The 27,481-nt window shown below is 33.7% G+C and overlaps 1 protein-coding gene across 5 annotated transcripts in view; it reads left to right on the forward strand.

Annotated features, from left to right (window-relative positions):
- Positions 1 to 27,481, forward strand: part of LOC132703328 (uncharacterized) — a 331,950-nt gene that overhangs the window by 212,347 nt on the left and 92,122 nt on the right. For 4 of the 5 annotated variants that reach the window (XM_060672504.1, XM_060672505.1, XM_060672506.1 and 1 more), the window contains one exon: positions 25,627 to 25,760. In XM_060672504.1, the coding sequence (XP_060528487.1) occupies positions 25,627 to 25,760 (134 nt within the window). Of the gene's footprint in view, positions 1 to 23,778; positions 23,902 to 25,626; positions 25,761 to 27,481 lie in introns of those variants that run through there. The other variant, XM_060672507.1, reaches the window with a different exon arrangement.

Consider the following 27,481-nt stretch of genomic DNA (forward strand, 5'->3'; position numbering starts at 1 on the left):
AATTCTTGCCAAAAATAAATGTGACTATTACAGAAACTGCTTATTCTAATTTTGTTTGTAGTTTAGACAGAAATTGAGATTATATATTTTTTTATGCAAAATTATGTTTTTAGTAAATATGGTCTTACACGGCTGGCGTAATGACTACTTGATCAAATTTTAAACACATTTTTAGAAGAATTTCTTCTAACGATCTGCAATGTTTAGGTATTTTAAAATTATACAGGCTGTCTTAAAGTAAAGGACATTTTTTTAAAATTTCAACTTGCAACAATCATTTTGTTTTTAACGGGACGCCCATTTTTTTTATATTTTTCATCAAAGCGGGTCAAAATACTTATAATATGTCCTATACCTAAATCTAATGGTTTTCGATATACTGACATCTAATTATTTTAAAGAATTTTAAAAAAGCATATTATTTTTATTTTTTAATAAATTTTAGGTAAAGATAGGTAAAATAATACAGAGATTTATAGGTTTGGGAAATTAAAACGTCATCAGTTTTTATATCGTCAACGATGTAAAATAATATGTATAATTATGGTAGAAGCTTAAATATTTAAAACAAATAACAGTAACAAGTAAAAGCAACAAACAACAGTAACTCCAACAATTAAAATAAAATAAAATAGAAAATCTACATGTCCACCATCTTGAATAAGTCACGTTGTATAATATATATAGTTTGCATTAAAAACAAAACCGGTGTTACTTAGTTGCAGTACAGCTTCTTTAACACACCCTGTACAATAATACAGAAATTTCTTAAATAACTCCGTTTAGAGAAAATGCTCGAAGTTATTTCTGAAATGGCCACCAGACTACAAGAGAGTATTAACCAAATTTAAATCTTTTCTGTTAAATGCTATATTTCTATCGTGGTGGGGATGTTGAATATTTTGGTAAATAAATGTCGATAACACCAGAAAGGCTTAAGGCATTATGGAGTCGTTAGAAATAAAAAAAATAATTGCCGGACTCCGCGAAAACCGCATTTTAATATCTTTATCCTCAAAAAGTTGAATTTGGGGAAAAATTTCTGATAAATGGGTTGCTATTAATGCCAAATTTATCAAATGGAACTTTAATTGAAATTTTAAAATCGAGATAAAATTTCTCTATTTGTTGTTGTGTACTTTTTTTACACTACAATACGTTTGAAAGCACAAAATTAACCGGTGGCTGCACATTATTACTTCGTTGTGCATTGCTACCCGTCAGCCGATTTAACATTTTTGTCACAATTATTAGAATACCCGGTAAATTTCGACGATTGCCTCTGTTGAGCTTTTAAACCGGTGGAAATTTTAATTTGTAGTAATTAATTGAGACGACAAAGTAGGTATAGTAGGTCTAATAAAAAATAGGCATCTCTGGCATGTACGGCACTGGCACCACCATGTCGGAAAATTAATTAATTACTGGGCAAGTGGAAAAATTGGAACGAAAACAGAGAGAACACTGTCTGCCGAACGCCAGAATCAGGAACCGTCGCGTTTGGCGGAGCATATAAAGTCGCCATTTAATTGACATCTGTTTAATTTGCTGATTATATGGGACTGTCGATACGATTCGTGTTCGATTTTCGTGAATAATGTCAATATCACAGATTCATTAAAATTTTGCCAATCCGGATAGAATAATGTGCGAAATAACTCAAATAGGTGAATGAAAACTAAAATTAACGTCCTAAATTCACTGTTTGGTGATAAAAGGAGGATTCCTTCATTGTGAATTTTTCTCATCGTTTCTACTTTGTTGTGCTGTTTGTCGTGAACCACAGTCAATGTTTTGGTGTCGTTTGGCAAATATACCTAAATTCTAATGGTCGTAGAGACAAGTACAGTAGGCGATACTTTGATAAATTTCTCAATTATCAAACTGTCGTTTATCAAACGTGTTATTTTTCAAGCTCTATATATATATATATATATATATATATATATATATAAATTAAAATAAATATTTTGGTTAGTTTATGGAAAGTATACGTCTGGTATAGTCGATATTTATTAATTTTTAATTTAGTTTTATTGTCGATTTTTGCAAAACATTTATTTCCTCCAAATAACAATTTCCTCACCACAATACCGTAATTTATTTGTAATTGAAAAATGATTAATCCTTTAATCCTTTAATCTTTTCCCACTAAATCGAAAAGAAATGACCAATCTGAAAAGATTTTATGAAAACTAAAAGAGAAACCTATTTCTGAATTTTTCTAGTGAGTTTTTTTTTTAATTTGAAATTTAATATAAAATAAACAAAACAAGAAAATTGAATCGTTTTTAGATGAGACTTTTACGCCGATTTACTAGATGTCAGGTCGTATCGTATACATACAAGATTTTCGAAGTCAGCAGATTTATCGGACGAATGTGCAGAGCGAGTCGTTTTCGCAACGAATAAGGGCGCACAAAAAAAAGAGATAATTCCGTGCGACACATTATTTCTAAGGGAGTTAGCAGGTGCGCTGAATTGAAGGGATTTGAAAAGAATAAAAGGATGTAACGTCGGTGAACCGTAACATCCTTTTTATTTTGGAATAAAGTGTCTATAAAAACGAATTCGCCAACATCCCCCGATAAATCTTTCGGGCGTCGAACTGTAGACATTAGTACTTTGCGATCTTTTCAGGTGTTATTTAAGAAATAGATGATTTCTCACCTTTGTTAGTTTTTCAGGAACGCTTTTACTAATATAATTATAGCTTTTAACTCTTCCAGTCGTAGAAGAAGTGGATAGTGCAGTAGTTGAGAATGTTAAATAGTAATTGAAGAGACTAACGTAATCTACAAAGTATATTTAGTTGTAGTTGTATTCGATACGATTGTTATTGTAGAACTTTTGTCACAGTTTGCTTTGGCTACGTTTTGCAGTGTTAAATCCCCTCTAAAAGCTCAATCCCCTCTACTTGTATTTTTTTTGTATAACGTATATTTCTTCTTTTTAGTTCCAGTGATAATTTTGCATTGTCGTCACTAATAACTTTTTTCGACAGCACCTTCTTTCCTTTAATTAATTCAGCCCCGCCATCAGCAGTTATATATTTAAATTAATTAACTATGGGGGGTGTGATTATCCCTTAATTTATGAAAGAGAATTGTAAATTTTCTTTTTTTCTTTATTTCTTTTCGTGAGCAACGTATGTCGCAATTTTGACTAAAAAACCTGTTGAAAATATGACACCTTCACGACAATACTTTCTTTGCTAACTACGTTCTCCACAAAACTTTTTCGTCCCCACCAGAACACAAAAACCCCGCATGCGGGACCAGTCTTCTCTTTTAGTATCGTAAAGACCCGTTTTGCTGTAGTTCCATTCAAATGTTAATGCGCGTTTGCCAGCATCAATCATACTAAAAAAAGTGTCTCCGTCTGCAAATAGATTCGCCAGTGTCAACATACTAGACGCCGAAAATTGCTCATGGCGGTGTTGGGGATTTAATGTTACATCCTTGTTGATGGCAGATGGACCATACAGATTGTAAACTCGGCAGCAAATGGCTTGTAGGAGAGCCTTTTGGGAAACAGTAAGAAAACAGATTTGTTTAGCGCACATGTCTCACACTGTGAATTATATGTCGGAATCTTGTGCCTGTGGTACTTAAAATTCCTGCTGAAATACGCATAATGACTCGAAAATGTAGATCTAACCAGATATAAGGTGGTTTTCCTTATAATATTGCGCGAGAAAATATAAACCACTTAAATTGACTTTAATCTACGGATTTATAAGCAAAGCGATAAATTTAAACAGCCTTAAATAAATTTAATTCCGATCGTATCGTACAGGTCTAAAATATTTATTCAATTAAATGCAAAATATCACCAGATTTCTCAACCGGCATCTAATAAATATTTTAAAACAATTTTCTTCCACCTTATAACAGTAATTTTATTAGTTTTTTTTTTAATAACACGATTTATTTAATTTAATATTTTCGGCTCCTCTGGCAGTACTGAAAACCTGTCCACTCGCTTAACATAAAATGCCGGCCTGTTAAAAAGTTAATGAACGTGTCACACAAATATTTCATAATAAAGAATTCGTGGACGTGTCTCGAGCTTGTCAAACCTTCAGATTGATCGCTATGTTTCGACAAATTCTAATGTCGAAGGCACCAGCGCATGAGAGAATTAGAGGACGGAGAGAAGAGATGTGGTGGTCCATTTAAAAGAATTAATAAGGTGATTAGCGTTTGCCTTTCGGGGGTTCATGAAATTGACTTATATCTATCACGCCGCACAATTATGCTTATTTAGTTCTTTAAGAAATATTTGTAAACTTAATTTTAATTTTTGCATTATTGGGGTTTACATAATGTCGAATTCTGAAAATGTATGGTATATTTCGCCTAAATGTTTGTTGAATTAAACTTTTCTGTTTCACTTTTTTCTGTAATGGTGCAAAAAATGCTTAATATTTTGTATTAGTGTACAAAGAAGATCCCAACGGTTTCAAAATTGATATACGTTTAGATTCCTGAAATTGTAGTGTGTATGATATACGACTTCCACAAACTAACAATAGTAAATTTATTTCTACAAAGTGATCATAGCTCACTTCTTGGCAGACCCACTAATAGTTTTACTCAGAATGCATTCAAAATTTATTATAAATTACATTATAATATAATTATCGGGACATTCAAAATTTAATCTGAAATTTTTATTATTTAAAAAAATTTTCTTTCGTATCGGTGCGATTTTTTGCTATTGTAAGATACCATCACGATTAATTTACCTTCTGATAGTACTCAACAACAACAATTAGTAACTTTTATTTTATATTCTATGTTCAGAGCGCCGCGTCCTTTGCTTCGATAATCTGGAAATGTTGTTCTACATTTTTCAAAAAACTGAACTTCGTATGTAGGTTTAATAGATGGGTCAATAACCTCCTATTTATTGTTTAAATTGCTATCTTTTTCTATTCTCCATAAGTACTATTAATAGGGCGTCGAGTTGGGGAACCCTGTAATGGACTACTTTTTTCCGAAATTTATTTAATTTGGTAAAATGAGTTGGTCGGGAAAAAGTTCACAATGTCGAGAAAACACTCATTGGTTTTTAGGAGAAATCTTTTTTTCACACCACTCTTTCTTTGTAAAACAATGATTTCATGAAATTGAAAAGCAGCTAGTTTTATTCATATCCCTGCCTCTCATACAATAATACAAATAATAAAAGAAACAGGAAAGTAAATGTAAATGCCAAAAGAATGAGGCGGGTAACCCCATTTCTTTTGTCCCGTTATTTTTTCTAAACGGCCTGTGCCGCGCATTACGGGGAAAACAGTTCCGCTGCCAGAGGGCGCGACCGGAAACGGAAGTTAAAATATCAGGAACCTGTGGCAGGCGGCGCTGCCGTGCCGACTTCGAGCGTCGCTTTTGGAATTTATTTATTCGAAAATGGGACCCGACAAAGATTTAGAGAGGTCTTAGATTTACTAGACTGAACGAGGCGCTTTTAGCTACTGAATTCTTATTTCACGTATACCGAACGCTAAACAAAACAAAGCGATTCTCCAACCGGGCGATTTTTCTCATTAAACTGCTGATTTACGCGCGCTTTACGGTTGAGTGCCGGTCTTACGTTTGATTTTCGTTCCTCAACGAAATTTAGAATGCACCGTAACTTTAGTAACTAACTCGAACTCTAGAGAGTGCTACCGTGTTTCTTCTTTGGGTACTAGTAACTTGATTCTCCTTTCCATTTCTGGAATTGAGCATCGACCCCCTGCACTAGAAGCCTTTTTTAATTCTGTTTTTAAAAATCGACTAATTAAGGATAATATATGGAATACATTTGTCTTCATTTGCTCTCCGTGTATATAGCTAATTTAAAAATAAAATGTTAAAAGTTATTTCGTAAAAGTTACTTGTGCAATTGCTTGTTGTGGTTTGTATTTTTTTCTTAATTTCCAATTGAGAATAATAGTAATAATGAATCTGCCACTCTTATTCTGTAAATCTTATTTCCTGTACTTTGTTCCTCTGTATTTTAGAATTGAGAAGAACCGGACCAATGCAGCCAACTTTTGTGTAATGTAAGCAACAACTCAACAGCGGTATTTTTTAAAATTATTTTTAGGTTCTTAGCTACATTTTCTAATATACGACGAAACTAGCATCACTCGAATTCTCAAATCAGTGAAATTCACTAACCAAAACTTATCAAAGCTAGCATTACTCATTTGATAAAACTCTTTTCTTTGTTTAATAAGTTTACAGAGTTGCTAATTTCTCTGTTTGTGTTGCTAATATCATAATTATAGCAATCCTTGTTGAGTTGCAAGATGATATTAAAATTTGAAAATCCGACCCTTATTCTCTGTCCGATCTTCTTCTTCTTCTTCTCACTAAATTTTGTTTTTATATCTAGTGGTATTATTAGATATAGCCCAAGAAAAATGGCCCAAATTAATAAAACATCCTGTATCTTGGTAATTGCCGAATTAAGTATTACACATTCGAAACCGCTCAAGTATCCTGTATCTGGAGATCAAGTATGTACATTTACCAGTGAATTACCCTATAAATCCTTTCTACATTTTAAGAAACCCACAGCCTTTTAGTTAAATGTATGTCTGATTTTACATTACGAATTTATTCAATCAAACGGAAAAGTTTAACCAACTTTTTATCTTAATTCGGCCTTCTCACTGCTTGAAATTCGAATCGAAGATACGAACTTTAAGACATTAATAAATTCCTTCTAAGGTTTCAACTAATCTTAATAATCGGTTGAGAGGACCCGTTCGGAATTACATCAAAACCGAAACGGCTCTTTTGAAGTCTTTGTTTGTTTTTTCATTAAAATTTCGAGGGAGCCGAACATTGCAAGAGATTCCCGGTGTCTTATGCCTTTTTTAATGGCCGCTTGAGAAAGTTTTCGCAAAAATGAAGATATCGATTTACTTCGTAAATTGATACGTAAACAAGTAAATTCCTAATAAAAATTCGTATTTCAATACACTTCAGGCTCGTCTTGAAAGCTTTGGCAAAAATTAATTTGCAAAGCAGAGAATAATCCCGCTGGGTCTGTGGCGAATTGAACGGAAATAGACGGAAGTAATACACATAATAACGTAAAACTACCTCATCTTCCTAGAGAAATAATAGCACTTAATTTTTCAGTTCTTAAATGATTCAAGACTTCGTTTATTTTTATTTTTAGTCGTTAGTCGGTGTCATGTTTGACCACGTTTTCATCCTTGAAAATATTTATGTGACCTTGATTATTGAAAATATTACAAAACAAACCAAAAAATGTGTGTTTGTAGTAAATGATTCGATGGGCAAACTAATTGTAGCAAAAAATATTGTTTTTAAAATTAATAAAGTTTTTCTCAATTGAAAAAATGTGCTAACGGGCTAAATGGGCACTTGACAATTATTTAGGGTTAAGAAGTCGTACTGACAGGAATTTTAATTTGCTATATGCAAAATGTTAAAATTGTCTAAGTTGGGTTTTCCGAAATTTAAATATCTCTAATTAAAATTCAAGCTTTTTTTCATTTGTATGTGTAGACGACGGACTTTTGTGATTTGCGGGGCTTAGTTTGGCTGTTCATACCATTCTTCGGGAAATATTGAATTTGTCTTACTATGTATATATAGAGTATCCCATAAATTGTCCGTCATGGAGCAACACGCGTTACTATAATTTTTTTATTTGAAACTTAATTAATTAATTTTAATTAAGTTTAGTACGGAGAAATATGTCAAATTCATAATTAGGGTACTAGGAAAGACTCTTATTATTGATGTGAGGATAAATCAGTGAAAGGAAGGCTATTGTGTATATGCGAGAATTATTCGAAATATTATATTTATAGTCAATATCATTATGTGAATGTCTAGGATATAAATCGCAAACTTCAACTTGCCTTGATATTTTGTACATGAATTAAATAAATTGATGGTGTTCTGTTTTTTTTTTTTTTTTATTCAAAAATCTTTATAATTGTTTTGCACTGTGAACAAAATAAACACAAAATAAATTGTGAACTCTGTGTGACTGTTCTTGTGTATTATTTTGGCAAATCATATATCGAAAATTCAGACAATAGTGCAAAGCTCTTAAAAATTTAGTAAAAAGGTTGCAAATGAGATGATTGTTATATATATGGCATTGTTGATTAGAATATAGGGCAATACGTTTTGAACATCAAAAGAAACTGTTATATTTTCTACTAATTCGACACAATTTCTCAATGAAAATTTTGTTTTCAGTGTTTTCAATATTCTAAAATGTATCTTAATCGGTAATATATAAATTGTAGCTAATTATTCGACTTTCCTCTCTTATTACATGGAATTAAAATAAGTAGTTCAAATGTATTACAATTGTCAACTGCCCAAAAGAAAAGACTTCATCGATTTCGTTAATAGGTAATAAAAATCAGTGAACACTTCGATTTCAATTGAAATGGTTATTCAAAGTAGGCAGTATCTATTGAGGACATAAAGAAGCAGCATAATTGGACAATCTTGATTTACATGATAATAACACTAAAAGCCACAGCCCAGTTGTGTTCGATTGCCAGACCGCCCCGTCTAATTTCGGGGTATAAAAACTAACATTTCACGATCCGAATTGCGGTCCGTAAATTTTTGTTGCAAATAAATAACGTCAAAGGACATTTAGACCCGTAATCTCGCATAGTGTGGTCGGGCGGACTGGCCGGCGTCAAGGGCGGATATTGCATCCCCCGTAGCGCGTCCCAACCACCCCCGCACGTCCTGCTTCGAGTACGGCTGCGAATAGCCGCCACGCTTTTGTGTTGGTGGCTGCTGCGGCCCTCGGTCTCCCGTTATCGTACGTGTTACAGTTGTCGCAATTTATGTCCACATATATTAGCACTTAGAAGAAAGATAAGACTTTTATGATTGGGCTGTGGTTTGAAAGAAAACGTTCCCAAAATGAAGTTAATTACGACTAGACCCAAGTATGTGGCCACTACATTGCCTTTACTACTCCTTTTACACAACGTTTTGGGCATTGAGCAACATAATATTTCGACGTGTTTCTTCTTGTTCATATAAATAACTTACATGTTATATATTTAGTTACATACTACAATTACAGTTTAATTTTTCTAGTGAAGCAACCAAAATTGGTAGTTGTTCCTCATCGCAAGTGCTTATTACTCTCTCGCGCGCTGTTAGCGTTATCGCACATTATTGATCAAGGACTTAAAAGTGGCTTTATGCCTTGCAGGTCGCTGCACCAAGCGGTTCATTTCATCTTCTTGATTTGAAGCTTGGCGCATCAATTGTCATGACATTTAACACAAGTATTTAAAAATCAGAATACACTCACAATAAGACTCGAGCTTAGATATGGCAATGTTGTTTAAAAGAACTTGAACTATACCGATGTTGTAAAAGAATTCAACAATTTCGAAAAATCCACGTGCCCATGAAACTGCATTCGATATGAAAGTAACATACGCCATGAACGTCTTTTGGGAATCAAATAGAATACACCAAACTTTAATTACACCACAAAGAAAAATTTTGGTATTATCAAAAACATCATAAAATGGGATATACACATGTTTCCTTTTCTAGTGTCCGTAACTATTTTACAATTATCGGCATTAAGGTAAAGTTTATTTCATTTATACCAACCGTGCAGAAACCCACAATCAACATTTTACTTAGGCCACCAAGATTACAGCTCTGCGGTTCTCCTGCTTTTGCCAAGTAATAAAACGAACGATCTGTTTTGTTCGCGACCGTCTATTTTTTTAAATTATTGTGCAGAACTACAAATCGCAATGTTTATTTATTATTTTGAACAAATTTGAATGGCTTTTCTTTGTTTCACTAAATTTTCGTTCTTTCTTGAGCGAGGATGTTAACACACTTATTCAACTTGGTGGTTTCTACTCTGAACAGATTGAAAGTTGAAGTCTATAGATTTAGTTCAGAGTTGTGGTTTAGGTATACTGTCTACATAGTGTCTAATGAACAACAAAAAAAAAACAAGAGCTTGCATACTCTGGGTAAAGTTAAGTCTTTAAATACGAAATGCAAAAAATTGATTTCCAATAATCATGGCTGTGCGAAGCGTCTACTTCGTACTACGCACTTCGTTGTCCAGGAACCACGCAACTTTGTATTTTAAAGGCTATCGTGCTCCTGTGGACCACTATGGAACTTTCGCAAACTGGTTCAACCAAATTATCCCATGTTTTATAGTTTTTCATTTAAGGCTTATAATATACCCAAGGAAATTCGCAATTTTCAGTGTATTTTTTATTTTTTGCCCATAATCGACACACATACATAATTCAAAAACAGAGGTTATAGCCCTGGATCTCCCGAGTTTCCTGGTATATAAATTTTTCCAAGAGATTAAACGAGCTTCGAGAAAATACTCGTGTTTTGAAGCCATGAAGTACGTCGTAACAGTAAATGACATCAGACTGAGGGTGAGAAATGGTGATTGTCATTTGGATTTTTTCAAATACAAATACAAAAATTGTAGCTCTTAATGCGGCCTATAATACCGTTTAAACCAATTATTTGGTTGGCCATATTTTTTACAAATTTTGATTTGCGGCAAATAATTTACTCTGAAAAAGAACAATTTTCAGGGTCTTTTTGATTTTTGCCCATAATTGAAAAACCTTGTATATAATCTAAGAAATGCTTGAAATAAAAGCTATAGTGCTGGATCTTCCACAGTCCCTGGTTCAAGAATTTTGCCGATCAGGTTAATGGTTTTAGAGTAAAAAAAAAATAAAAAATGTTACCTCTGTGATATATTTGAAGTTTATAGCTGCAAATTTGACGCACCTATTCTATTTAGGAATATACCACAGAATATCCTGAACACCCTGCACAATATTTAAAAACGTTAAATACAAAAGTTTTAGTTGTCTATGCGAACTATATTACCGAGTAAAAGAAACTGACAACTTAAACACAGCCTTCTAGTTGTGATCAATTATCATTATAAGAGGAACCCAGTTCTCAGTTTTTTGCGAATACCGGGCACATCCTGTATATTTTCCTCGTCCTATAATTCTTTCGATCGCATGAACGGTTTTCGAAAAAAAATTGTTTCCTTGGACCCCTGCAAACGCGTTTTTTAATTTTTTTAAAACACTTCCCGACCCCTCAGTCCCCCCCAATTTAAATGTTTCATAGCGATGTCCAAAAAACAGTGGAAAATTGTCAATCAAATGCTGCGTCTACAGAGAACCGGAGAACAGAGAACGGAGAAACAGACAAAAAAAAGTTGTTTATTTTTTCGACTCTGATTCGATCTGTACCAATGGGGGTTCCCTAGGACCGACCGTTGCCAAGATATAAGTTTCGTTGCCAATCGATTTCATCGATTTTTCGAAAGTAACTATAAGGTTGTTCGGAAAGTCATTTCGTTTTTTCCCGTCAGAGGACTTAATTACGTTTTTTCGAAACCAACTTCACACTTAAGCCGCATAACCATTATATGTCTTGAGAGCTGATATTGCAAGGCTTGTGTGTGAAAAAGTTCTATTAATTCTACGCAGTAGTTTTTGGTTGGTGCCCTTTTAAATATGCAGAGCAATAAGCAGCATTTTCGTCATATTTTACTTTTTTACTTCAGAAAAGGTAAAAATGCTGTCCAAGCGAGAAAAAAATTGACGGATGTGTATGGAGAAGGCGTGTTAACAGTACGCCAGTGCCAGAACTGGTTTGCAAAATTTCGATCCGGCAATTTTGATGTCGAAGATGCACCACGGTCTGGAAGGCCGGTCGAAGCTGACAAAGATGCGATAAAATCATTAGTTGATGCATATCGGCGAATAACCACACGAGAGATCGGTTATAGATTAAATTTGTCGAATTCGACTGTTTATGGCCATTTGAAAGGCATGGGCTTAACCTCGAAGCTCGATGTGTGGGTGCCCCATGTCCTTACGGAGCGAAATTTGTGTTGTCGCGTTAACGTGTGTGATTCTATCATCAAACGTCAAGAAAATGATCCATTTTTGAAGCGGATTATTACTGGGGACGAAAAATGGGTTGTATACAACAATGTCAAACGCAAGAGGTCATGGAGCAGAAAAGATGAACCGGCTCAAAGCGTGTCAAAAGCCAACATTCGCCAAAAAAAGGTGATGCTCTCCGTTTGGTGGGATGTCAAAGGAATCGTTTTTTTTTACCTTTGCCGGACAATACAACGATTAATTCAGAAGTCTATTGTCATCAACTGGACAAATTGAATGATTCACTTAAAGAGAAGAGGCCCGAATTAATAAACAGGAAGGGTGTAGTGTTCCACCAGGATAATGCGAGACCTCACACAAGTTTGGTCACTCGCCGAAAACTTTTACAGCTTGAATGGGACGTACTGCAACATCCACCATATTCTCCAGATCTGGCGCCTTCCGACTACTATTTGTTCCGGTCCCTGCAAAATTTTTTGGATGGCAAAACCTTTACCTCAAATGAAGATGTCAAAAACCACCTGAACCAGTTTTTTGCCAGCAAGGACCAAAACTTTTATGAGAGGGGAATTATGTTACTGCCAGAAAGATGGCAAAAGGTGTTGGACCAGAATGGCCAATATATAATTTAATAAAATAAAATAAAACTGTCTTTCATGTTCCCCAAAAAAAAAACGAAATGACTTTCCGAACAACCCAATAGAATGGAATAGAGACACCACAGGCGTTGCAGCAAAAATTTAACTCCTAGTTCGTTTTCACTGCGACAGCTGCAAGTACTGACCCACATATCTGTTATGTCGTGTTGTCAATTTTACTTACTTACATTCAAATCGGAATTCTATGATAAAGAGGAACATTTAGCAACTTTTTGCGCATTTAAAAACTTTAGTATGTATGTATGCAGAAGTACGTTAAATATTTGAGTAGGTACGCAAAATTGCTACATGTTATATGTAAATTACATTAGAGGATATTACAACCTTAGCGGAAGTGCTTTCGGGATAATTCCGATAATTTCTACATTCTTATCAACGCAGTTTTATTAATTTATTAAGTCATTTTTAAAGCCTACCAAGGCATTTCTTTTCTCTCTCTCTCCAGCAATACATGAAAAATTCAGGCTTTAGCGTCGTGTTTTCTAAATTTCGAATGAAAAATGTTGGTGGATATATTCGTAATCAAATGTAGAAAAAATATTTTTGGTAGTAATAATTTCAGCAGAACTTTAATGCCGATTACAGCTTTCCAGATTTTCAAAATTAACTTCATATTTGCGAGGAAGGTTATAAGCACTTTGAAATGTTATTTATTGGTTTAAGCTCTGAAAAACGGATTTCATTCAGTTGGCACTTGAAATATTTTCAGCTTAATATTCCTGATTGCGAACCAGTTTTGGTTTGAATACGAACGACGTGTAACTGCATGTTGCTATGTATCTACAGGCTTATAATGTATGTTCAAGTATAAACCTAATGAACTGAAATTTTATATTTAGTATTCCACGTTTCTTTAACTGACGTGACCTTAAAACCAACACTGGTAGACTTTCAATGATTTTGTCGATGTCGTGGACCTAGAAATATTTATCGATGGATTCACATAATGAATTTTAGTTGAAAATTCTTCGTTGTTATCATTAAGAGGTGCTAATTTGACCTTGTTTTTTTAATTACTTACAAACTGGATTGGGTGGAAAACTTGCCGCTTGATGAACAGATCTTGTTATTTTCATCATTTCAGTCGTTAATTTTTAGCGCTGAACGTTTGGCGGAACGTCGTAATTTTCTTTTTAGTTGGGCTTTTCGTATAAAAACACTCAGCATTATTTCTTTAATTGGTTATGTTTCCTTTTACGGAGGCAAGCGTAAAAACGTCCGTTACCGGTCTGGCCCCTCGACGTCATTTAATACAATTTCAAGGACTGACGCGGAGATAACAGATATCAATTTCCCCCCAAATGCGAAGATATGTTCCCAGAAAACTTCCCCTCAGGATATTAGTATAGATCCCTTATCCAATAAAAATGCTGTCCTTTACAGTTGTTCCGTGTGCGTCTGCAATCTAAAAATATACTATACTTTAGTGCTGTAACACATTAAATAACATTTGTAGGATAAATGTTATTTAAAAAAAATATATTATAAAAAAATCGAGAATAGAAATAAGCGGTAGATTTCAAAAATCTGTAGCAAACCTATGTCACTAGATATGAGGGGATTGAAATTGAAATTTGTAATAATAGTTCGTGCCACGATATATTGCCTAAAATGACATTCAATGTTTGTTTTAATGAGGTTTGTTATAACTCTCAATTTTTTTAAAAACGTGTTTCTGTTTAGTGTTTTATTTAATTTTTAGATGTTTTATTTATTTATTTATGTGAATCTATTTGAGAGCTTCAAAATTAAATCATGTTTTATGTTTCAATTATAATACACTTGCTCTGTTGTCCCGCTTGTCCAAACAATTTTAACAAGTTATAATTTAATTAAATGAAATGGATCGCCTAAATTTTAACTTACAGAAAGGCGCCTAATAAGCTATTATAGTGTTTTTGTAGGAAAGTATTTTAATGTCATTTAATACATCTCTCAATTAAGTATCCACCATTGATTTGCTTTGCTTCAAAGTCTTTTTCGGTTATAATGGGTTTGACCATAATAAAGTCTAGAGGTGATTACAATTTTAGAAATTTTGGGCTATCTGCGTAGTCTGAAAGCAATTAACAACTTTACAATAGTTGAAAAGACAAACTTGCTGCACGGTGTAAATAAACGTCAGTTATATACACTAATTAAAACCCTTTATTCTAGGTGAATCAAAATTGATTTATTGGAACGTCACTTTATTTTAATTAAACAAAAACTCTAAATACGATTTCTTGCGGTTTCGATTTATTTTCGGTTTCCGTGAGGAAGATTTATTATCTGAAACAAAAAATGATTGAAAAATGTTTTGCGCCCTTGAAAGAAAGAGAAACACGCGCCGTTATTAAATCTGGGAACGCGGATTCTGAAATCAGGAACGCGGGGGTCACATTCCCTTCCGCATTTTCTCTTTCTCACGGAAACGCATATTGAAAAATTCTTCATTTATGTTAAAATCGTTTCGTGTTAGAAAAAAATCCCTTCGTTTTTTTTTTCTTTTAATAAATATATATGGTAGCTAGAACTGACCATAACGTCTATTTTTTTACGATTTTCGATTATCAGGGTTGGTTCGGATAGTTCTGAATATATCCGGTAGAAACGAAATTTCCAAAAAAAAAATTGCTTTATTGGGAAAGAAAATTGTATCTCTACATTCTAACTTTCTCGATTTTACGTTTCGTTTTTTAAAATTCGAATTAGTCACTATTCCGATTTAGTAATGAACTGCAAACAGTTTTTTTAATTTGCTATTAAAATGATGTTTTTTTTATATTTTCTTTTATTTTATTCTCGTAGAAATGGTAGTCCTCAAAATATGCTGTTTCCAATAATAATCAACTCTAAATCATCATTTATAAAATTCTTTAATTTTAAGTCCTTTAAGTCTATTTAAGCACATATAGTGCATCACAGGCTACTGTAATAATATTTTCAAATCTTCTAGTTTCCTCGTCGTCGTCGTTTCGCCAGTTGGCTTCTTCAGAGCTTAACTGAAACTGGTGTACTCACATTCTAGTCAGTACCTGCTTATATATTGTTTGAGTGGGGCGGAGCTAAAAGAGTGGCATGAACGTCGCTTCGAATGACTGATTCCGATATTGGTGAAACGTAAAGACCGTTAAGATTGTTTGGTTGCTTATAGATTTCTATGCAATTTTCGAATTTTTCTTTGGTAGAAGAATTGATTACTTACAAGAATTTTATTTTTATCGCATAAGATTTGTTGACTGGTTTCATGCAAGCCAGTTTCAGTTAAGTCCTGAAGAAGCCATTATTTGGCGAAACGTCGGGAAGTTTGATTTACAAATAACCGACGCAGAAGGAATCCAGAAAATTTGTAAGTAGTACAATTGCTGAACCGTTTAAATATATAGGTGAGAACTACCTTCCTTTCCGACCAATTTTTCCAGTTTTTATCAGGGTTTAAGAAATATTGAGTTTTCAAATTTTCCTGTGATTGAGAACTGGTTTGATGTGGGACGGTTGAAATATAAATCTGCTAAACCGATTTTGGGAAATATACCGTAAAACCAGACATATTTCTATGGATATTCTCACTGCGTCCTATTCCGGACGTAACACGTAAGTGCTAATTTAATTAGTACCGAGCTAACGTGAGGAAAAACAAATTCCCATAATTTGATCTTGGTGGACGTTATTTATTTATCTATTACAGCCCACCAAGAACTACAATCTAAAAGTTGAATTTATTACTGGTAAGGCGGATACATAAAATACTAAAAACTAAACATATAAATATTTAAACACAGTTTATACACAAAAAATAAGAACTGTTAACTTGCGTTCTTTGCGTTTATATTTCAACATAAATTTGACTTATCTCGAAATGAAGTTTTTAAATTCCGAATTTTTTAGTATACCTTACAGAGTTTTGGTTCACAGTCACAATGAATCTGATCGTTTGTAAAACCTGAAATGTGATGAAATGATAATTCACTTACATGAGGAACATAATCGTACAGGACTTTTGGTAGCGATTCATCGATAATCATTTTTTCGTAATTCCACCTTGCTCCCTTCAAAAACAAGCCATAAACAACGACCCTATCTTCTGGACGCTTGTTGAATATTGCTTCTTTGAGAACCTAAACGACAATCAACAATAGTTTACATTTGACTAGGGAAGTTCGATAAAACTTCGGATTCTAATTCGATTGGGCCAACTATTACGGGAACTGTGTGCATATTTGTTACTGAATTTCGTTGTTACAGCTTTAAATTTCCTTTTATAATTCACGGGTGGTTATGGAATTTTTGACATTGATCTTCAAATAATATAAAATAACCCCATAAGAAGAAATCTAATGGTATTAAATCGCAGAATACACGACCATGCAGTAATTAAATTCATCCACTGCTTGTGTGGCACACACATCACTATAAAGCATACAATTTCGTCAGTTACAATTAAGTCATCATGTCGGCATGTCCTGATTGACCAACCTCAGTTTCAAAAAAGTTTGATGCAATGATGCATCTAGTTTAAAATCCACACCCTATAACAGTGCATTTGTTGTTGGAGAATCTCATCTGACTTCTCCGAACCCCAAACATGGCAAATTTTATAATTAACAAAGTCATCAAGCTGAAAATGTGCTTCTTCGCTTAAGACACGATTGTGCTCGAAAAATCACCATCCATTGGTTGATCTGCATAATTTTTTTTTACTGTTCATGATCATTAAGCTTCAGTTGTTGAGTTAATTAAATTTTCTAAGTAGTTTAGTTTGGTTTATTTAACCGCGTAATTCAAGATTATGATTATGTAGCATGTCAGTTTGTACAAATAAATATAAAAAAAATAATTATAAAAAAATATGGCGCCAATTAGAATTTATACTATTATTATAAACACTGGCTTCATGACCCTGTGAAAAGCTTTTTCACTCAAAGCTTGAATATTTGTTGGAAGAGCATTGTAAAATGCTAGATTTAAGGAGTTATTTTTAGTTTTATTTAAACGATAACGAGGTACTCGCAGAAAATGAGAATTTCTTGTAGTAAAGTTATGAATGTATGAGTGTAAAATATAGTTTGTCTTATTTCTATGCATTTCATTAAGGCTTCAATATATAAAGATTGAAGGTACTGGCATTATTCGAAGACTAGAATGATTCTCGGTAATTGAGATATAATAGAATTTTCCTTCTAAGCACGAAAAGCATAAATGCCAATTTGTTAAAGAAAACATCAATATGAGCACTCCAATTAAAGTTATCGTTCAAGGTGACACCAAGGAGAGTGACGCTATCACCCTTAGTAAGAGATGCATTGGTTGAAATTGAGAGTTTTTGTGTTTTATGATTATTTAAAAATAAATTATTACACGAAAACCAAGACTGAGCCTTGAGCTCAACCCCATAAGTTAGTTCATCTAATCTGGTTAAAGATGAGTTCCTGCAGATTATTATCGTATCGCCAGCGAAAAGTATGAGGGGAAATCGTTTATGTAAATAATAAAGACAAGTAGCACTCCATGTTTTAGATTTAAATTTGATAAATCATTACCATTTTGTGTTCGATATTTAAAATTTGATTCAAAAAATAATAATATAAATTGGGACAAACCAATAGTTGATAATTTCCTCTTCAAAATTTCATGACTGACGCAATAAAACGCTTTTGAATTATCGCAAAGAGACATGGCCGCCATCTTCCAGACTATTAACTATCTACGACACTACCTTCCGAAAATGGGGACGATAGAAATAGGTCGATAATTGTCTAAATACCACCTTTTACCTTTTTTAAACAATTGAATCAGTTTTGCGCATTTAAATTGATCTGGAAATGTGCCAGATGTTAAAGAAACGTTGAATAGAGGTGACAATAAAGACACTAAAGTGTGCTTAGAATCTTTAATTATTATAATATTAATATTGAAGACGTTTACCATATCAGCTCTAATAAAAAGGAATTCTAAAACGTTTCCTGTGTATATTTTATCGTTAACTTCAAAAGAATGAATCGAGGGTGGATCAAGCGTTTCAATAATATAATATTTTCAGCCACCCTAGTAAAGTGGAGGTTAAATTGTTCTCGATCAATGTTAGAATAGTTACGTTTTGAAAAACAGTTGTTTATTTCAAAATTTATTAAGCTCATTATTTTCAAAATATCGTTCAATAATGAAAACGTGTTGTTGTCTTGTCTAACGCTCCGTTTTTACTAACTCTAATCTCTCAGTTGCCAAAATCTTTTTTTCAGGGTTGCCAACAATTATACAACATACAACAATTTTTAATGGTTGACCTAACTTCACTGCAAACCATTATAATATTTTCAAAGGTTCCCATGAATAGTAGCGATATATTAAATACAAATCGGCTTTTAAACACAGAAAGAGGCTTCTGGCAATTTACTTAAAATAACAAAAAACATTATGGAGTGTGATTTCCGCCCCAGCGGATCAGAAAGTTCTCCCCGTTATAGGAAAACTTTCGGCTTATCATGCAAGGCACGGTTTCCCGCTAGATAATACACCTTAGGTTTCCACTGTGTATAGGGGGAAAAAGTTACAATCTTTAATTGACTGGAGGAGTTACAGCGGCACAGCCCCAACCCTCAACGTAAAAGCTTTAAAAATTGATTCCCGCATATCTCGAGGATCGCTTTCGAAGCGGGAGATGGCTTTCTGAATATGGTCGGCGGATTATGTGAAGCTAATTGGCAGGATATGACAATGGAAGTCTTAGGGGAATACACGACGTACCCCTTCGTGGACAGATTAAAATGAGCCATACTAGTGTTCGTGTCGTTTAATAAATTCTCTCCTAGTAAATTATTTCCAAACAGAAAGCCCTTACAAATTACGCGGGATTACATGTAAACACTTAAAGAACATGGCTTGATGTCCACCGGAAGTAATGAAAAAGTCCCTCAATGAGAAGCTACAAATCTTTATAACGTTGTCCTGCTTCCTACCATCCCACAAGAAAGGATGCATTTTATTTCTTTTATTCCCCTGGATTTTACAGTTCTCCTTTAATAGGCTACTTAAACGGAGCTGTGATAGTCGACGTGTATCCCGGGAAAATAGTTCTCCTCCCTTTGGATGTAACTTCCAGGAAATGAGGCCCTCGTAAAATGTCTGCGTAAGTAACGATGGCAAGTGCTCAATAAACGAGTTTACGCAGTTATACGTATACGTTTCTCTTGTGTCTTTTAGGTCAAAGTTGATTTTGTAACAAGATAAATTATTACTTTTATCTGGATGCCTGTGGCGCGTAAACTGTTTAAATTAGAAGAAACCCTAAAGAATACTCATTTTTAAACAGACATCACTTCATTTTGCAAATAATTTGAAAACCTTCGAAAAAACTACCATTATAATAATATTAAATTCTTTATTATCTCTAAATTGCTTTTTTCCAACCTTAAATTTGTATAGTGGAGATAATTTTATCTTAATGGGACTACTTAAAACTGCAAATAAGTTCATATCTAAATTAATTTTAAAAGTATTGAATATCTTATAATGGTCAATTTAATCTTCATCTGAATGATCATCAAACTTCTTGAAGGTTAAATTGATTTTCCTACAAATTCTCTAGATCTGTACCGCATTCTTTATCTATATTGTATTTTGTTTTGTTTTGTATTTGGCATTAAAAAATCTGAAATTGAAAGATTGGGAGAATACCATCAAAATTTTCAAAATTAGTAAGAAAATAAAGTTTTTGTGTTCGCTTTAATGTTTGTAATTATAATAGACATATACTACATGCTAATAACCAATATGCGAAACTATATTATTAAAAGTTCGAAATAAATAATTAAAATAAAATAACTTTTTTATCCCAACTTATTCCCATGGCATAAAAATAATTAATCCATTAGAAAAGAGGTAGGAGACAAAAAAGTAACTATATCCAAGACACATTAGTTAAAGTTTCGAAACTATCCAAATTTGGTTATCAATTATTTTTCATTTTCACCACATATTTTTTTATAAAAACACCGGTTATAGGAAACGCTAATGCCTGATTTGACAAAAAGTTGTGGTTAGTTTGAAAATGATTTTTTTTATGTAAGACAGAATAAAACAACTAAAATGAAAACCCCAATTAAACAATTTAAAAATTCTCGTAATGGTTCACATGGTGAGATCTTCCCAACAATTTTACCGTAACAGAGCCGGAAAATACAAATAATACAAATATCGCATTTCAAGCGTCCCCTGCTACATAGTATTAATTACTTGATCAAAATAACCACTTCACCTTGTAGCAGCTTAAGACGCAGCAGCTTCAACAACCCGCCTCCATTAGGTAACTTTCATTTTCTAATATCCTGATAACACTTCCGATTAATGCGGCTTTAATTTCCGCCCTGAGGCAAATAGGCTTGTTTCTTGTTTATCGATTGTTCTCGACCGACGGTGATGCCTCCTGTCCGCCTCAGGGTACGAGGACCGATGGTTATTCGACACGGAGAGGTCGATGAAACTTGATATTTTGAAAGCGTTATGCTTCACTAATCTGATAATATTATAGAATATCTGTATCTTTAATTATTACTGGGTTGTCGTCTGCCGAAGCCGAAGGAATAATTGAAAGTTTATAATTTTATCGTTTAAGCTTATTATTTTGATCGACCGCAGTGATACGGAATTATTTATTCAAAGAAATCGATAGTGTTACAAGCAGCGTTATGGGTTTCGCTTTGTTTTACATACATTACTGCAGCCATTCAGAGTTAAATAGACAACGAAATGGAAGAACAAATCGCTTAAATAATTTCGTTCTTTGAAATTATATTTTACTGTAATTAAATTATCTGCATAACAGTTTCGGTGGCTTTTTTTGTTTGATGAACAAAGCAATGATTTTATGTACATTTTTTGAGACTCGCATTAAATGTTTCTGACAACGTACTAAAATTATTAAATCTTATTGTCTGTGAGCGATGTGAAGCAAGACGAGTTCATAACTGATGAAGAAAACTCGTTTTCCGAGACACAAAACGATGCCCTTGTTTTGTAATTTAACTATTCGTACTTTATTGATAAACTAAGTACTCAAAGTAACCCCCAAACAAGCCGTAAGGGGGCACTAAACATTATTACAAATTATTCCTTGTCCGCTACCCATCATCACACGTTCCCTTGGTCGAACTCTACAGCTGAGGCCTCTACACTCATTACATGAGAGTAAAACGCAGTCTATTTGTGCAAGTAGTGCAAAAGGTGTACTAAGTATTCATTTGATGTTACAAAACATGAAGGTCCGGAGTGCAACAAATATATATATTTTGGCAATTATCACTTTAAAATATACTACATTCTGTACGGTGTCGGGTATTAAAAATTTGAAATTTTAAATATACAGGGTATTAGAGAATGTTGTCATGAGAGAAAATTACTAGAAATTGATGTTGCTGTGGAACGAGACATAATTATGATCCATCGTATCAATAATCATTAATTTATTTAAACGTTACATTTAAAGAAAATTGGATGCGTGATGGGCCTACCTCTTGGCCACCCCGAACACCTGACATGTCTCATCTATTCTGCGCTTCAATTGATTAAAGTTAAATTAGTGGAGCGCTTGATAAAACAACTAGTCAAAATGCTGAAGTATTGTGAATAGTCGGAATAAATATACGAAAACGATTTTTTTTGTTAAGCCATTTACTCTTCAGGTTTAATACACCTCTCCGAAGAAATAATAGATATAAAATAATAAAATTGAAATTTTTTTAATGGAGGTTTTATAGTGCTGATTAATTAAGCTTTTGTTTCGACAACGGTGTATTAGACCGAAAAAGTCAGAGACCCATTTTGCTGGCTTTCAGAAAGTGGGACTAATTTTTGTAAAAATCAGTGGCGTAGAGTTTTTTTCCTTAATATATGCCCTTGCTTTCACGCAGGTCACTGATGTAAGTGGTCTGGAAAACAATTGGTTATATGTAAACGTCTCCTTGTGTTATTTTTATATGAGTTTATTAAAGTATTTTTATGTGTACATTTTCTTCACATTAGTCTGTATATTCGGAGATGAAAATGACCTACCTTTTATTGTGATGGTCGTAACCAAGTTGCCCATTTCTTTTAAGAATGATGAAAGTTTAAGTTGTCAAGTCGAAATTATAGTTAAGCAAATTGTCAACATCAATGCCATACGTCAGCTTCTCATCAGTGGAACAACAATAGTATGTTATGCAACAGTAAACGGCATTTGACTCACGAGTTTATTTCACACGAGCGGAGTGTTTAACAAAGAAGTGACTTAAAAAGATTACCGAACGTGTTGCGAACTATACTGTTTCTACCACAGTTTTTGAGTACATTTTCGCAAAACAACACGAATACATTCACTGACATGCCCGTCAGAATTGACAAACGTCAGAATTCAAGGCGTGGGAAATATCTTCGAAAAAATCCGATTGCTCCCAAACCCTTACGGTAAAATCCCAGAAATGTCCGAAGTGGCTCGGATCCACGGCAAACGAAACTGAAGTGGTAAAGTGGCGCTTCCCACACGTTAAATCGGTGTGTAATTAGGCATTTTACAGACAGGAGTAGAAAAAATCATTTTTGCACTAATGCAGTGTAGGAGTTAAGCCTCTGTAAAACTCGGAGTAGTTTTAGTTAGTTCTTACGAAAGCGAAATATTAATGAAGCTTTTAACGCTCCAAAAATTATATCAAAATAATGTACGATTAAAGTAATTCTTGTCACATAGAAAAGATGTAATGAAATTGTATTAATGGTTGTCAGTTGAAATCAGAGAGAATGACGACAAAAAAGCAAATCGCATGGACCGTTGATAATTGGTTCTTTTTTTTATTAAATATCATATTTCGCCCAGAGGCGTACCTAACCGATATAGGTTCTTATATTGACGATACAGACCGGTGTTTTATAAAAACATACTAAGTTTGGTTATATATATATATATATATATATATATATATATATATATATATATATATATATATATATATATATATATATATATATATATATATATATATATATATATATATATATAATGATTACGGAAATTCCACAATTTGCGTTTTTCAACAAATTCTTGTCACTTTAGCTATAGTGTGCACGCCAATGATCCACTGTTAATTAAAACGATCTCAATAAACTGTCTGCTTAGAATTGTTCGAGGCAGTATTTAACATGTGACGGAGCAGTTGTTTTGTTGCCATTTTCCTCGTTGCCAGAGAGCTTCCTTTGTTAACATACGTTTTAATCGCGATGGCATTTTTTATTTGTAGGTGCAACAAGTATACCAACTACTACTCGAATATGTCGGTATGCACTTTGTATTTGAATAGTGACAGAACTGAATTAACGTTAAACGGTTGAAGTGTTCTAAGGAGCAGTAAGATGAAATAATTTAATAGAAGTGAATGTCGTTTATATACGCCAAATACCTAAGTACTTAATGCAAATTGTTTCACACTGTGTATATAAAGGGGGCTTTTAACGATTAATCTAGCTCGAAATATTAGCCGTTAAACGACTGCTATTTTTATATTTTGGCCTCCACAAACTTTTATAAGCTCACAGTTTTGTTTCAGTTAATTTTTAGCCTTTGAAGTTGCTAAAAAGGGTATGACAACGGACTAAAGATAATTTCAATTTAGAGGCAAATTACCTACATTGATGAATTTTGAGTGTGTTCGTGATAATTTTGCAAAATAAATGACGTTGTTCAAAAAAATTATAAAAAGTGCATGCAGTGTAGCGTAAGAAATATATTATTTCCTGGATCCTTTAAAGTTTTGGTGGTTCTCCCATTCCCACATAATGTAATTATTATCTGGTAATGGAAGTAAGGTATTTAAAAAATGTGGAGCAAAGACCAAAGCCAGCTTAAAATGTAAAACCGCGCATACTTCAAATGTGTTGGTTCCTGGGTGAACAGGGGTTTTCGAAAGATATAAAGAACAAATATTTTTTAGAAGACATCAACCATTGTTACCACATTAATTTTTTGAATGATCTTCTGTCATGGTAATTTTACATATATATTGTAAAGGTCCTTTAAATGTGTGTCCAGAAATATGTAAAATATTATCCGTGTAAAAATTTGATCTCCCAAGTTCCTGGGAAATTCGAGGAGGTATCATATATTTTATATAAGAACGCGCTGAAATCCAATATTCTACCAAAATCGAATTTTGTCTACTATTTCCATAAATATTTTTCTATTACTTCGATAACTGTGCATACACGCTGATGCAGTTTTCCTGGTAAATTGGTATCAGAAAATAGAGAGAGAATAAATTTTTCGTACAGTTTTTGACTAACTTGGTAATTAAGTCGAGTAGTCTGCTTGTTTTTCAAAATGTTCCGCAGCAATTAAATTTTTCCCGTCTTAATTAAAAACAAAGCCTCAGAAAGTTCGTTTTAAGAAATACCATGAAGAGCAATTTCTTTTAAAACTCGAGAACTTGGTGGGGCAATTACCGAATTTAAAAAGTTCCGAGAAATTAATTAAAAAGTGATTGATTTGTTGTGGAAAGATTCAGAAGTCGCATCCAGGTTTGATCAATATTAATTACATGGAGTCGCGTTTCAAACGCAGCAAACAGATTGCGGTTTTCTTAGAATAATGATGATCGGCAAAAAAAGTGTCTTGTCAACATTTGATAGATTACGAACAACTACGCGTTCTCCATTCCTTTTTGCCACACATGCTCAACCGCAAAAGTTTATCGGAACTAGACTTCTGAACAATCCAAACGAGTAAATAGAAATTGTAGCCTATTTGTAATTTTTTTCCCGTACATTTCTAATATATATTCTAACACGAAAACCTAAAAAATACCGTGTAATGTTTCTTGTGAAAAACTGAATTATAGTACTCATCACAACATCAAATTAAAATATGGTTTTGTAAATTTGATTTTATTTCGAAATTATTTGTATTGGTAACTTTTTGTATTAAAAGTAATTTCTGAGGAATAATGGTTTGATAAGTTTTTGTGAAATATTTCCAAATTAGTAAGTAATACATTTTCTTGATTTCAGAGGGAATCAGCTCAGAGGGATGCTGACCGAGAGCGTCGCCTTCGCGTTGACAGCGAAACAAGAGCCAAGCAGGCCCTACAAGAGGCTGCACGCTGTAGATCTAGGCTCAAGCTACTCACAACTGAGTTCGCAAGGTAATTTCTTAATAACAGAGTAAAAAATTTGCATGTATATCCACCGGCACATTAAAAACGGCAGACAAGACTATATGAACAGGTTGCGTTTATTTTTAACATCCAATTATGAACGAAAATTTATTAATATTTATCAATCACAGAGGAACAAGGGTGTGTGATTTCATGTGCATCGACTAGTCTATTAATAATGGTGCAACCCAATTAAGGTCCACTTTCCCAGGATTCAGTGAATCCTTACGTGCGAGCATTGATTGAAGTCTATCTGCCTCGTTGAATCTTGCATACATACATTAATAAAATTGCTGTGTCAAGATCGACATGATTTCGAAAATAATGTTTCCATTACAAGACTTGATTAGGCGCAAGACTGCACTAACTAGTAGATATGTATGTTTTCTGAATTATTTTGAGACATCCCATCGGATGCTTTCCAATAGTTTTTTTTCGAACGCATTACTAGTGACTGAATGTTCTACCCCGTTTTTAAAAAAGAAAGTGTTACGTGAAAATTTGTGTTTTATGAGTAGGTTTGCAATTAAATAAAGTTTTTTTTTACAAAACTCTGGATTCCTTTTGCGTCGGTTTTTGCTTAGTCGAAATTGCTGACGTTTCGCCAAGCATCCTGTTGGCTTCTTCAGAGCTTGACTGAAACTGGAATTTCTGAAGAAGCCAACAGGATGATTGGCGAAACGTCAGCAATTTCGACTAAGCAAAAACCGACGCAGGACGAATCCAGAAGTTTTGTTAAAAGTATTACAGTAACCTGTGGAAGTTTCTTTGAAAAATTAAATAAAGTTTTCATATTTTGTTTTTCAAATATGTTGGTTATGCTTTATATTACGAACATTATTAATATTCGTTTTGGTTAGTTGGAAAAAGTTGTTGCTTCGGCATTGACAGTTCTGGGCTACAGAGTAGGTGACTTAAGTATAAATAAAACATTTTAGACCCAGTCAAAATTTTTACAACAAATGTTTTTTGTTTTAATTTTGCAACCTTCTGGACTTTCGTACATTCAAAACTAGCGACCAGAAGAAATAACCACCGGCATAAATTGCTCGAGCTTCCTTCAGTTGACGTAGCTTTAGGTTCACTTTATAGATATATAACCTCCTATAACTTCCGAAGCTACGTAAGTAAATTCGGCAAGACAATTCCCCACGCGGATTACATATGACTGGGATTCATCTACGTTGGCACCTCGCGATCCAGCAACGAAATAACTGCATTAACCCGGCGCTAACTCATCTCCCGTTTTCGTCATTTATTATTACAAGACGCCCGCTTGTCGAAATTGCTTCGTTTCCGATGCGATTTACGCCCTTTTTACTTGCCGACGAGGAATAATGATTGAACTGGTACGGCGTGTTTGCTAAGCGGTCTGGCTTTCTCCACTCTCGCAGGATCGAATGAATTATTTAGAGAGATTGCCTCCTACGGAATGTTTCGGTCTCTTCGGTATCTGCGTCTTGACGGATGATATACGCCGATGTGTTTGTTTACGGCGGCGGCCTGTGTTTGTGCGGATGCGTTCGCGAACATAACGCCTGCTCGTCGCAAATCAATTTATTTCAATTCCGCTGTCATTTTTATCAATACTGGTACAAAGCCTAGTGAAATATCGAAGAAAACAAAGCAATCGGAAGCTTCATTTTGTGTTGTTGTATCTTTCAAATTTGAAAGAGTCATCATTTTAAGTCGCTACCATAGGTTCAGCT

Source organism: Cylas formicarius, unplaced genomic scaffold, assembly GCF_029955315.1.
Source record: "Cylas formicarius isolate icCylForm1 unplaced genomic scaffold, icCylForm1.1 PGA_scaffold_6__28_contigs__length_40554024, whole genome shotgun sequence".
In the NCBI taxonomy this organism is placed as follows: domain Eukaryota; kingdom Metazoa; phylum Arthropoda; class Insecta; order Coleoptera; family Brentidae; genus Cylas; species Cylas formicarius.